The 12,482-nt window shown below is 35.2% G+C and overlaps 1 protein-coding gene across 3 annotated transcripts in view; it reads left to right on the forward strand.

Moving 5' to 3' along the window:
• The window catches only part of WDR72 (WD repeat domain 72), a 100,174-nt gene that overhangs the window by 45,866 nt on the left and 41,826 nt on the right, over positions 1–12,482 (forward strand). For all 3 annotated transcript variants that reach the window (XM_030281561.4, XM_072933945.1, XM_072933946.1), the window contains 3 exons: positions 4,876–5,693; positions 8,535–8,626; positions 10,020–10,102. In XM_030281561.4, coding sequence (XP_030137421.3) covers positions 4,876–5,693; positions 8,535–8,626; positions 10,020–10,102 — 993 coding nt within the window. The remainder of the gene's footprint in view (positions 1–4,875; positions 5,694–8,534; positions 8,627–10,019; positions 10,103–12,482) is intronic.

The raw sequence follows: 12,482 nt of genomic DNA on the forward strand, positions 1-12,482 counted from the left end.
AGGGTAGGAGTACCTAAATAGCTTTTACAAGCAGATGTGTGATGTACTTATTTTTTGTGAGCTCAGAGCCAGATCAGTGATGAGATGTGATTCTGAGAAGTTGTGACTTCTGAACTTCTGTTGACAATCCAGTGACTGGCCAGATCAAGACACAGAAAATTCTTACCCATCAATAAATTCTGTTTGACAAATCTGCTACCCTCCTCTTTCATTTCTGTAGCAGTTTCCGCACAATTTAGTTTTTTAAAAGCAAAATGTTTACTGTTAATGATTGTTACAGAGTTAATGAAGACTGATTCAGATATATATGTCTTTGCAGTTTTTATTTTCTTTTTAATGTAATAAAAAGACTACAGTAAAGACAGATGACAAAGCCAATTGTAGATGTCATTGAAATAAGCATATTGATATTGTCAAATATCATTGTGATATTTGAAAAATTATGTCAAAAACTTCCTAGAGGCTATAAGATATGGTGGTTTTGATGATTCTATATTGGGTTTTTGTTTAATAACTCTTCTCTGACAATATATTGTACAATTGGATAGTCACAGAATATCTTCACTGAGCAAACAGTAGGGTGCTGGTATTGTAATGGTTAAGTTTGCATTAATTTATTAATACTAAGTTTATTTAATAATGAAACAATTACTCTCTAAAAGTCCATCAGATAAGACTTACTCTTCTATCATGCCCTTCAGTGGGCTGTTGTACCTGTATTAAAAGCCAATGGCCTAATTGCTGTCAAAATAAAAAAAAAAATCTTTAAAGGAAACTCTCAAGCAAATCAGAAGTATAAATCTCTGACCCCAAGAAAAATGAAATAGCAGTGCACCTTCTATGAATAAAACAGCCTTCCAGTCTCTTTGGCATTATTTCATGTAAGCTCCGCACATCTCTCCAGTCTCCCCCTGCCTAATCTACCTAAAAAATCCCAATAAATTTGTTCAATTTCTAATATTTTCTTGAGCCTTTGCATGTGGAAAGCAATGGACAAAGGAGGGGATTGAACTTGTTCAGTGTTAATGAATCAAAAGATGTTCTTTCAAAGGAGAAAGCTCAAAGGAACAGAATTAAACCCTTAAATATTACATAATTAAAAAACTTATTTAGAATCAGCATATGAGCTATCAACAGGATAACTCCCACTTAGACTTTGTACATCATGATTTGTTCTGCAGGCACTGGCAGCTTTGGGACCAATTTTCTGCCACATCGGTCCTGTTATGTTTGGGATAAAGTGAGAGTGCAATGAATAAAGAAGACCATAAGTCTGGAAGAAAAGTCACTTTTAATACTTCAAACTTGCTTGGCATAAGAGTAGATACTTCTAGTGCTGTGAGAACTGAGCAACTTCTATTCAGTGCTATCAAAGCAGCCTCTAAGTATATTTTGAATGCTGCTGCTGGTATTTTGCCTTTTAAAATTTCTACCTTGTGCTTTTTTTCCTACTTTATTTCCTTTATGTAGAATGAATGTCAAGATCATTCTTGTCAAATCTGTTTTTAGTACAAAACCCACAATAGAATACTTCTGGTAAAAAGAAAGCATATACGTGGAGAAAGTGCATACATATGAGGAGCTGAAAAAGTATGGGAATCCCTGTCAACTAATGGAAGTATACATTTTAAGTGGAATACCATTCCCAGAACAAGCTGGATCCCAGTGGAAAAAGGCCTTTAGAGATGAGAAGGCAGCTAGGTAAAATAACACTTGAATTGTACTTCCCATGAAATTTTTATGTGGTATATCTGTCTTAAATCTGTTAAAGGTAATGGCACATAGTGGATGCAGTTGGAGGCCACAGTAAGCACAGCCCCCTGCTGCCCCCTTCCCACAGTCACAGGAAAATTTTTCCTTGGGTGCTAAGAATGAGTAACGGGGAAAAGATGTAGAGGAACAGGGTTGTAACTTGTGGAGCAGTGATGGATTGCATGCCAGAAAACTGGAACAGGCTTCTGAGCGATGCGTACAATGCCCCAAGCCACTGAGTGTTTAAGGGGCATTTGGAGAGCCTAGTTGGACTAAATGATCCTGTAGGTCCCTTCCACTTGAAATGGTTTATTCTAGCCCTTGTCTGATCCTGGCTCCAACATCTCTAGTGGCAAGCTGGAGAGATGTTAAGGGATACAGGACATGCATGGAAAATAGCTTGGCATTTCAAAGCCTCTTTGAATCTTGCTCTTTCCTCAACATAGAAAGCTTTTTCTGCTGTGGGTCAGTGATGCACAAGAGGTTCACAAGTCTCAGGATATAATTTTAGTCTGTAGTCAGACTTTTTGCTTCTTTAAAGCTAACAGTAGGCTGTGTCAAACTTTAAAACTAGAAATGTTTAGAAAAGGAAAGGAGAAATATATAATAATCTGTTAATCTGTTTTTCAATATTCAACAAATGTAGTTTCCAATTGTCTGGTTTGTAGTTAGTTTTAGGGGTGTCCTTCTATTTTCTGTAATCTTCTGTTGCAGACAATATCTTGCCCATATGTCCTAAATAGCATTTTATTTCTAGAGCTTTGGATGCCCACCTTCTTTCATTGGAATGAAATGCCTGTGGCAGAGAGCTAAGATAACTTGGCAGACAGTTTTAGGATCAATGTCAATAAGCTTTCATATTGCCAATAAAACATAAATGTTTATTGTGACTTTGTATGTAGTAGCATCACCAAATGTCTCAATAGATTGACATTGTCACTGTGTTTTCCTTTGTTTGGATGGTGATTTCACTAAAGGTTTCTAAATGTTAATCAAGCAAATATAAGTCTATAGAAAGAGAAAATGATAGGCTAATTAATAATAGTTGCAATTAATGTCAAAGCTAGCCTGTGGATTCCAGTATTTGCATTCCATAAGGTACTTCCTAGCTATTAGAAAACAGCATAATTAAAGATTATTTTAATCCTTGTACTTAACTATAATGTATTATTTTTTTAAAAAGGAAAGAGGTAAGAAAACCTGAACAAGCAATTATAATCTCTTACTTATGACTCCCTATCGAGATCTTTAAATGAGATCATGAATTTAGAGTGTATTCTCATCTGGTTGGGAGCATCATTCCCTAAATAACAAAAAGCCAAAACATATTACTGCCTGAAACAAAGTACTCACACGTCATAGAGTTTATGCAGTCAATTTTTCCCTTGTGTTATTTGTGCTAAAATATTAGCAGTTTAAAGATAGCTAATCCTATAAAATTATAGTTTGTAATGGAAAAGGAGTTAGGTATGGTGGTCATGAGAAAGATGAGGTAAAAAATGTTGCATTCCAGTAAGAGCTGGTTGCTGCTCTGTTTACTAACACTTGATAGTTTATTTTGAGATTTAACTATCTTCAACAGAAAGTTCTTTGCATTAGTGGAATGCTTCAGATTGTCAAAAGAAAATAAAAACTCAGAGTGATCTGGAAAATTCTTTATCATTTGTGATGTGGAAGCTGGCATGATGGTATGCAGAAGTATTACTGAGATGAAAAGTTGCTTCTTGATGTGTCTTTCTGCTTGTGAAGGTGAAATAGGCTGAGCATGGTGCTGAGAGGACCTATGCTTTTATTGTCCTGCACAATAAAATTGTGCAGGACAATAAAAACATACCAGTCATAAATGCTTAAAAAAAAGTGAGTGTCAACAAGTGGCAGAAGTGTCAACAAGGAGTTTATAGTCCCTCGATTCTGGTGTTTCCCTGAAGGTAAAACATACTTCTTTGGTAGATGCAGCAGGATTATGATGTAAGATGCTGTGTCACTGTGTGAACTCGTCAGATCATTTTCATAGTGCCTGGAGACGTCCCTTCCACTGGAGTTCATCACAGCATAGTGTCCACCCAAAGGCACTGGTAAAGAAAAGATACAAAGTTCTCTTCATAATGACAATTTATCACTTAAATTATGTACCTGCAAGGCTAAAACGGAGTATTTTTTTTTTTTTGTGGAGATGATTTTGAGCATTTCCTTATGTTCACCTGACAGTTAATTATTAAGTTACTTCTACATTTTAACATGTGATTCTAAAGTTGAGAGCAGCTCTTCTCAAATCTTCTGGTTTCAAAAACTATGTTCTTTGGTCATTTACTAACAACAGTAATTAGCCATGTGTATTTATTATGTTAGTATGTAGAGTTGAAATTGTGCTTTATAAATTGCCATTACTGTCAATGGGCTTTAAAGTTGGGGGGAAAGTATGGAGAATTATAGAAAATATGCAGGTAGGAAATAGGGTGACATAGGTAAAGCCAGATGTTCACAAACATTGTAGTAACCTTTTTCTCTTAATCATTTTTAGCTAAGGTAATTAATTGTGTGTGTGGAGATTTATTTACCTAGGTTCATTATTGTTCTTGCTTTGTGACTTATTTCAGAAGGAGGTAACTTTTAGATAGCTTTGCATGTTTTGAAATAGCAAAAGGCATAGTCTTTATCCCATACAAATCCCCTATATATATATTTATGTATATAGCCCATATAGCAAATTGCAAGAAGTCATACAGACACTCAGGGTTTGCAAGAATCTTGTGCCATTGTAGCATTTGCTTCTCTGGCTTTATTTTGAAAAAACAAATGTTTTATGCTATATAATTTTCCAAAAATCCTTTTAAATTGAAATGAGACTTAGCAGAAGAAATACCAGCCTATAGTTTTTGCAAAGATACGTGCAATCTACAGTATGGCTGTGGAATTGAAGGAGCCTGGTTTATAGTATTTACACATGGATGTCTCTGTGGAAGCAAGTCTTTTTTACTTCATCAAAACTGAATAAATATAATTTAATTGAACTTAAAGGAGTTAATAGATTTTCTCTATTCCATAGGCAATTCTATGTTGATATCTTGAAAATTACAAAGAGCTGTTGGTTTTTTGTTTGGACATTGAATATTTTTCTTTCAGTTGACTGATACCAGCTGCATCCAACAGCCTTTTACTATTTTACCTGCTAAGACAAAATGGAACAATGCAAACTTCCATATTCTCTTGTTTGACCTGGAAAAACTTGAGGAACTTCTATCATCTCAACTCAATGGACTAAAGTCATCAAAATCATTATGCAACCAATACACTCTAGAAAGAGCTAAAAGTACTACTGAGAAAAGGGCACTGACATTAAAAAGAAATAAAACTGCTGCCTTCATCCCTCAAGTAGATGGGCAGGCAGAGACTGTTTGTTCAGATCAAGTTCACAGGGATAATAATGCAGCTAGGCCTATGGAAGACAGTGGTGGCATAAAAAGATGGAAAAAAATGAAGAGTTCAAGAAAGATCAGAATGCAGCCATCAGGAAACATCGATGTGAACATCGCAACCGATACAGCTAAACTGCTTTTGTCGTGTCTCCTGCCATGGGGTGTAGATAAAGAAATAGACAATCTCTGTGCAAGACACCTGGACATCTTGAGGCTTCAGTGTCCTGTTTCTTTTGGACTTGTGTCAGATGAAAGCCACCTCTCACTGATGTTGCCAGGATGGAAATGCACTGAATGTAGCATGCTAGAAGAACATGGAGTTCTCAATTTGTTTTCAAAAAGAGTCCCTGATTTATCAAACAAATACCTTGCTGCAACTGAAGGACAATTTGGAAAAAAGGATGGACCTGAGAATAATGATGATGGAACAAGGGACATGGAAACAGTATTTTTCTTATTTAGTAGAATAGCTTTAATCAACAGGATAATTAACACACCTTCAGCAGTTACAGATGAAATCGAAAGGTAAGAACTTCTTTGTTGTGAGTGGACTATATTTTCTAATGTCTCTACATCCAAACTAATTCCTCCTAGTCACACTAATGCACTTGGTTATACTTTTCTATCCCAAAGACACATAAAAATTAAGTATGCCTTAAAATAAAACACCAAGCCAATAACTTGATTTCAAAGAACAAGTCACAGCAGAGTAATCTCTAAACGTAAATTATTGGATTGGTATTATTCCTGCCCCAAACCTTACCTCTGAAAAGTTTATTAGGTAACACTCAGCAAGTCACATACTTTTTGGGAAGAGGATCTTCAACAAGCACGTCTCCATACTTTCAGCTTCTGCATTCCTTCTGCAGGACTCTGAGGCTAGCTCAGTTGGTTAGAGTGCTAATATCACTGACATTATGAGTTCAATCCCTTTGTGGGCCATTCACTTAAGAGGTGGGCTTCTGAGTCCCTGCCAGCTAAAGATATTCTGAAGTCTTCTATTCTTTTGTAGTTGTTGAAAAATTAAAAAAAGCTTTTCTTAAATATGTGCTTCTTTAATGAAGCCTATGTTCTTTCTCTAGAGCTTTTTGACAGATGTTCTTTGAAGAAAAGGAGATCAGGATATAATTTTCTTTCCATTCTTTTTAGCAGATAAGAATTGATGCAGGATTATTTTTCAAAAGAGCAAGAACTTGAATTATCTGGCTTCACACCCAGTTTTTCCAGAGATCACTCTTTTCCTTGCCCTTCAAACTATGTAGGATAATGAGGTCTCTTTAGGCACATAGGGAGATGTGCATTAAGCACATTTGTGCTGTTTAAGCTTCCATTCCCTATAATAAATATACTTCTTTTGCCATGGAACCCTTGCCTTCACAGATAAATAAAACATAAGAGAGAAGAATAGTCTGCCCTAGTTATCCTATCTGAAGTACAATGCCCCCAGTAATGACGGCAGCTCCTGGGAATGAATGCCTCATCGTCCCCTATGTTCTGAGAACCATCCCAAATAGCATTTATGTTACTCAAAGCAAATTTATTGACTAAATGCTTTTTCAGCATTAAAGGAAAAATAACATGCTCAACATTATTTGACCAAGCCAAATAGAGCATGCTAATCAGGCAATGGATATTGTCCACAAATTTTTTGTTGTTTGGCAAACATAGTGTTGGTCTGTATTTAGCTGTTTAGGGACAATTAACTTCAGTGTTGGTGATGCTATGGCCCCAAGGCAAGAAGGGGGGACAGAAAATATTGATCTTGCAGCAAATATCTGCATCTCCCACAAAGCTTTAGGCACTCAACCTCTCTCAAGACATTCGCATCATCCCATAGGACAAATGCACATTTCTCATTTATTTTTGCTGCTAATCATGTTGCCTATTCGTCCATATTCAGTACAAACTCTTATATTAATACTTGTTTCAGGATTCCAGCTTGAACATGAATTCTTTTTCATGCAAAAAAGTACTTTATGCTTGCCTTGTACAGCACTCTTTTGGAATGAGATTGTGTAATTTAAATTAATTAGCATACCAAAATCAAACATTTTTCCCAGATATGGACATCCTGGCTATGGGAAATATATCCTGTAAAATTATAAGTATTAAAGTTGCTGCAAGGAAAAAAAAATGCTTTTTTATTTGTTTGGGTTTTTTTTTCCCCCAGAACAATGCTATATACTTTTAAGTTTTCTCTAGGATAGATAAGATATAAACCCTCTAACAAATGTTGTTTTGGTGAGTTTTCCTTCAAAAAGTACAGTGTGCAGCCAAACCTCTTTGGACAGTTGCATTATCCAAAACGGTAGTATGCTCAAAGGAAAAGAAACCTACATACTGAATTCTAATTCACCACAGTATTTGCAGAAGTAGTTAGTAGGACAGCTCTCACAGCTTGCACAGGTTCTGCTGTTGGTTTTTTGCAAGTGACACAGCCTGTGAAAATAAAGGAACCTGGGGCAAAATGTGTCAGATCATAAAAGTGGGACAGAGACAGGATGAAGCTGGAAAAAAAAGATCTTCAAGAAATTTATTTTCTCCCGCTTTTTAACATTTATGTCTCGATCTTACAGCTCTCAAGCTGCAGGCTTTCAGAGTTGTTTGTTATTGGAAAGTCTTTTGAAATGTTACAATTGAAATGTTACAACTCAGTGCTCATTGTAGTGAATTTGAAAGGCAAATATATTATTTTTTAAATGACACATAAATGTAGTTTTTTGCAGGTCACTATTGTGATTTATTTAAAAGAAATGATTCTAAATTGTGCAGGGGTTTCGAGTGTGTTTTTTTCACTTTCTTTCTCTACCATCCATACCCTTTGGTTTCAAGGGTTAGGTTGCTGAGTTAGTGACTCAGAAAGAGCAATATGTACACGCTAGTCTCCTAAATTGTAGCCATCCACTGAAATCCCAAGTATTGTAATGATACTCTAAATTATTTACCACTGTGGAAAAAAAAAAAAGGGAAACCTATTAAAAAAGGCTTTTCGTTTCCTTTGAACTTTTGTCCTGTGCATTAGGAAAAAACCCAGACAAATTCTTTTGTGAAAATGGTATTTTAATTCAGTTCTTTACATATGAATTTGTTTCTTCATTGCAAAATAAAGCCTCACATTTGGCTCCTAGTTTATTAGGGTTAAGTTCCTGCATTTGGATAGGACTTTTCAGTGTTGTATATTCATGAATGTTTCAATACAAAATTGTAGACAAAAGAATGTGAGTGACTTCTGAGGAGAAACTTAATTGGGGTTGATAGTAATTGATATCAGAATACCTACTGTAAAAAAATCCCAACCCTACCCTAATACATAAGATTTCTCGTATGTGTGTTCAGGTTTTGTTTAATAGTTTCATATTCTTTAAGCCCACAGAAACCAGAATCTGTACATGACAAGTGGCGAAATGTAGAAGCCATAACACTTTCATGCCCCAATTTTTATGCAGAATTACCAAGCAGTAAGTATGTGAATTTGCAGTATTAAGTGTTCTGGTTTTTCATGCTTTTTGTTGCTAAAATGTAGAATTTAATTTCAGTAATGATAAAAAATATTGCTCTTTATGCTGTCCAGTCTGCGAACAGAGAAACTGAATTGCTCTGTTTATTTTGTGAATATCATGAAAAATGTGTGAACAAAGTGTTAACTGGCATCAACGATATTTTTCCTGTTATGACAAGATGTTTTGTTGAGTTTCTAAAGACACTTCCCAGCAATCAGAAAAACAGCAATGTAATAAGACAAACACTGCCCTCACCCCCTTCCCCCATCTCCCTCATCACCATTACATGCCCACCCAATAATATATACAGCCCTCCAAGCAAACTGTTGCCTTAGTAATACAAGCACCAATCCTGACTGTTCAATAATGCCTTTAGACTTCTGGCTCAGGGCAGAATAAAGTAATCTGTTCCTGTTAATGTCCCACAGGCCATCGCTCATCAATCTTGGCTTTGCAAGCCAGCCTTGGTTTGTTTGCAGTATCTAACTAACCAAAGAACATTTAAATAAAAATCTAAACAGAATATGGATGTTTGTCAGTACATGTTACCTGAAAAATATAGTGTTCCTCTTACAGAATAAGCCATGTCTAGACTGAAAACACGAATTCTTTTACATCAAATCTTGATGCTGTGTTGTGTAGGTGAACCTTAATATTACCATCAAAAATTAGTTACCTTTCATTCCCTGAATCCAACATGCACCACAACTGTGTTACTTGCAGTGACAGCAGAAATGTCCATTGGAAAAAAGAGATGGAGTGACAATAGAAAATAAGTAGGGGAAATGCATAGAAATAGTGACTAAAATGTTCCTGAGCATAAAAATAGATTTACTGAGTGACCTAAAAATTCTTAGGTAATCTAACTCACATGCCATATGTCCTAGTTCATACAGTTGTTCAGATTTACAAATTAAAATCTAATCTGAGACTTGCAGATCTCAGAGATTCTAGGAACAACCTGTTCTTTAGCATCAAGGACAGGCTGGACAGCAGAACAGGGAATGCATAGTTAAATAGTGCAAAACATAAAGTATTCTTAATATATTTAGAAAATTGTGATGAAAGAGTACTCCATGGAATATCAGTTTTCTGTTTTAAAAAACCAACCAAACAAAAAACCAGAAAAAAACCCAACACTAATTTAATTTAGGATAAGAATAAATGTTAAAGCAATAGATTGTCTGAAAACCTTGTGCTTATTTTATTGGATGAGACCATATTCTAAGAAATTACATTTTTTCAGACATTTTCAGGTACATTGCTGAAAATTTTAGAATGTTAAAATATTTTTATGTTTATGTGCTTCTCTATATATTGTCAGTTCATAAACTATCTATGTGTTTTTCAGGTAAGAGTAGATATCATTCCCCAGACTTTGGGAGCATTGCATTGCTGAAACTCATTTGTTGTTGGAATGACCAATCTGTAAAGGTAGGAAATAGCCTCTGTCAGTTGTAGCAATGTAGTTCTTAAGTGCCATTTGCTGTAATTTAGTATTTGGAATCAGTAATGTGACCTAATAGTTATAATTTATGGGGAAACTGTTACATAAGTCATGCCATTCGGGTCTGTGGAAAGCAGATTAGTATTACAGTATGAAGTATGCCTTGAAGTAAATGTTTAGATGTGACAAAGTAGCTCTCCTACTAATCTTTCATCTAAGTGCTCTTGTTCATAGCATTTATTTAAGAAATTAGTTATTTTTTCTCTAACAACCACTTGTAACTTACACCAAAAATGCCATTTTTGGCTCCATGAAAACAAAAGGCAAAAATAAGGGCAGTGTCCTATGTTAATGTATTGTTAGAAGAAACTGAAAATGCCTTAGTGAAGGGCAAAAATCCCAAATCTTTAATTATTACTACAGTCTTTAAGAATAACTTGAAAGCCATGTAATTATGGGTTCTTCAGGTCAGATTATGCTCATTCCTATTATTAGTGAAGAATCTGAAGTCTTGAGAGATAAAAAACTTTTTGAGAGTTACAGACAGCAGGGAAACAATCTAAGCAGTGAAATCTGGAGACCATTTTTCATTTTGGAAATATGCATTTAAATAAAGTTGTGTTGTTGTTTGAATGAGTTAATATTTACGGCTACAAAACTCAAGATAGTATATGCTGACCACAATGGATTTTATTCCAGAAAGGGGAAATACCTGTTACAAATCTAGTTTATAATATTACTTCTGAAATTGAATGCAACTTTCTGCTACTTCAAATGCAAAGAATATTTTCCAGAGCTGAGTTTTGCAGGTGTGCTCCAGTAATAGTCCCCTGTTCTGTTAGACAGAAATAGTTTCTGCAAATATTCACATTCAATTGATTCCAGCATTTTATCTTGAGCTTATCAGTTGTTTATTATGTTCCCACTGTCTGCACATCTTCCATGTTATTTCTGAATTCTTTTTCTCTCCCCTTTCTCCTCTTACAGTAATATTGTTTTTCTTTTCTTTTCAAACCTCAGTAACTTGCAGTTTTCATATGGAATGCGTAAAATCTCTTGCTGACCTGGTCAGCCACTGAAACTCTTCAGAGAGTAGTTAATATATTTATGAAGCTGTGTTTGTAGCATAATTGATTATGTGAGATCTAGGTATTTATATTTTTGAGTGAATTTAGCTACTGATCAGTGTATACAATGATACTGGTCTCATCAGCACAGGAGGTTAGTGTGCTGAAAGATAAGGTATGGAATCAACTACCTCACACTTTTTTACCTGAAAAGACTTTAAATGTAAGACACTGAAATTGTCAAGTACTGCAAATATCATGCTCTCAATGCTTCTCAAATTTTAACATTATTCAGGTACAACATTGTAGCTGCACTAAGTTTTGATAAACCACTTAGTAGCACAGATTCTGGGTTGCTTGCCCACTAAATGCCATAAAACTTCTAAGATCCAAAAAAAAATATGTTGGCAGTAGGTATGAAATTTAGTTACCAGTAGTTTATATGAAACTATAGATTTTTGTTTACAGTAAGATTGTTTTGTTAAAACTTTATTTATGCATTCACAGTTTAATGCCCTGTTTATTAATCCTGAGCAGCCTGATCAAGTACTCGTGTACATTTACCAAAAACATCTCTATTTAGGCTGTTTTTAAAAACTTTTTCTATTGTGGTCTTCCATGATGGATACTGACTCTCAAACATGACCCAAAGGAATTACCAATTACTGGTTCCTCATCTCCTTACAGCACTGTAACAGATTTTGTGCAAACAAAGAAACTGAAAGAAACCTCTGCAAATTTTTTATCAGGGTCTGCTGACTTGTTGAAGTTGAAGGCTATAGGGACATAATTTTCTAAATAAAATTTTAGAAATTTATATGTTTTTAACATATTTTTTTAGTATTTTCTTTTTCCCAGATGATTTGAAAGGAAAGGTCATCTTCATCTATTTTGCTGTTCTGTCAGATAAAATATAGCCATTCCCATCCCACCCAGAAATGACTTGTGTGTTCATGTTTCCAGATAGGTATATGAAGGAAAAATATAGTTCAGTGGAAGTATCTAGACAACTGTCCTGACAATTACTGTGCAGAATTGGAGTGAAGCAGACTGGATCATTCTAGTTAATGTTTTGATGAGTATCTTTCCCCATGATGTGACTGTGTTACGGAGGCACCTGGGAGGCAGTTTCTGCTCAGCCCTGTAGAGGTTATGGTCTGAGCAATAGCCAGCAGTGATATTTATTGACTTCTCTCCTTAAACCAACTCATCAGAAAGAATAGTAATCCTTGGAATGTGTAGAAAGGAAAGCCAGGATAACTTAGTATGGATGCAACAGTACAACTTAACTTTTGTTCAC

The sequence above is a fragment of the Taeniopygia guttata genome, chromosome 10 (genome assembly GCF_048771995.1).
Source record: "Taeniopygia guttata chromosome 10, bTaeGut7.mat, whole genome shotgun sequence".
NCBI classification, from domain to species: domain Eukaryota; kingdom Metazoa; phylum Chordata; class Aves; order Passeriformes; family Estrildidae; genus Taeniopygia; species Taeniopygia guttata.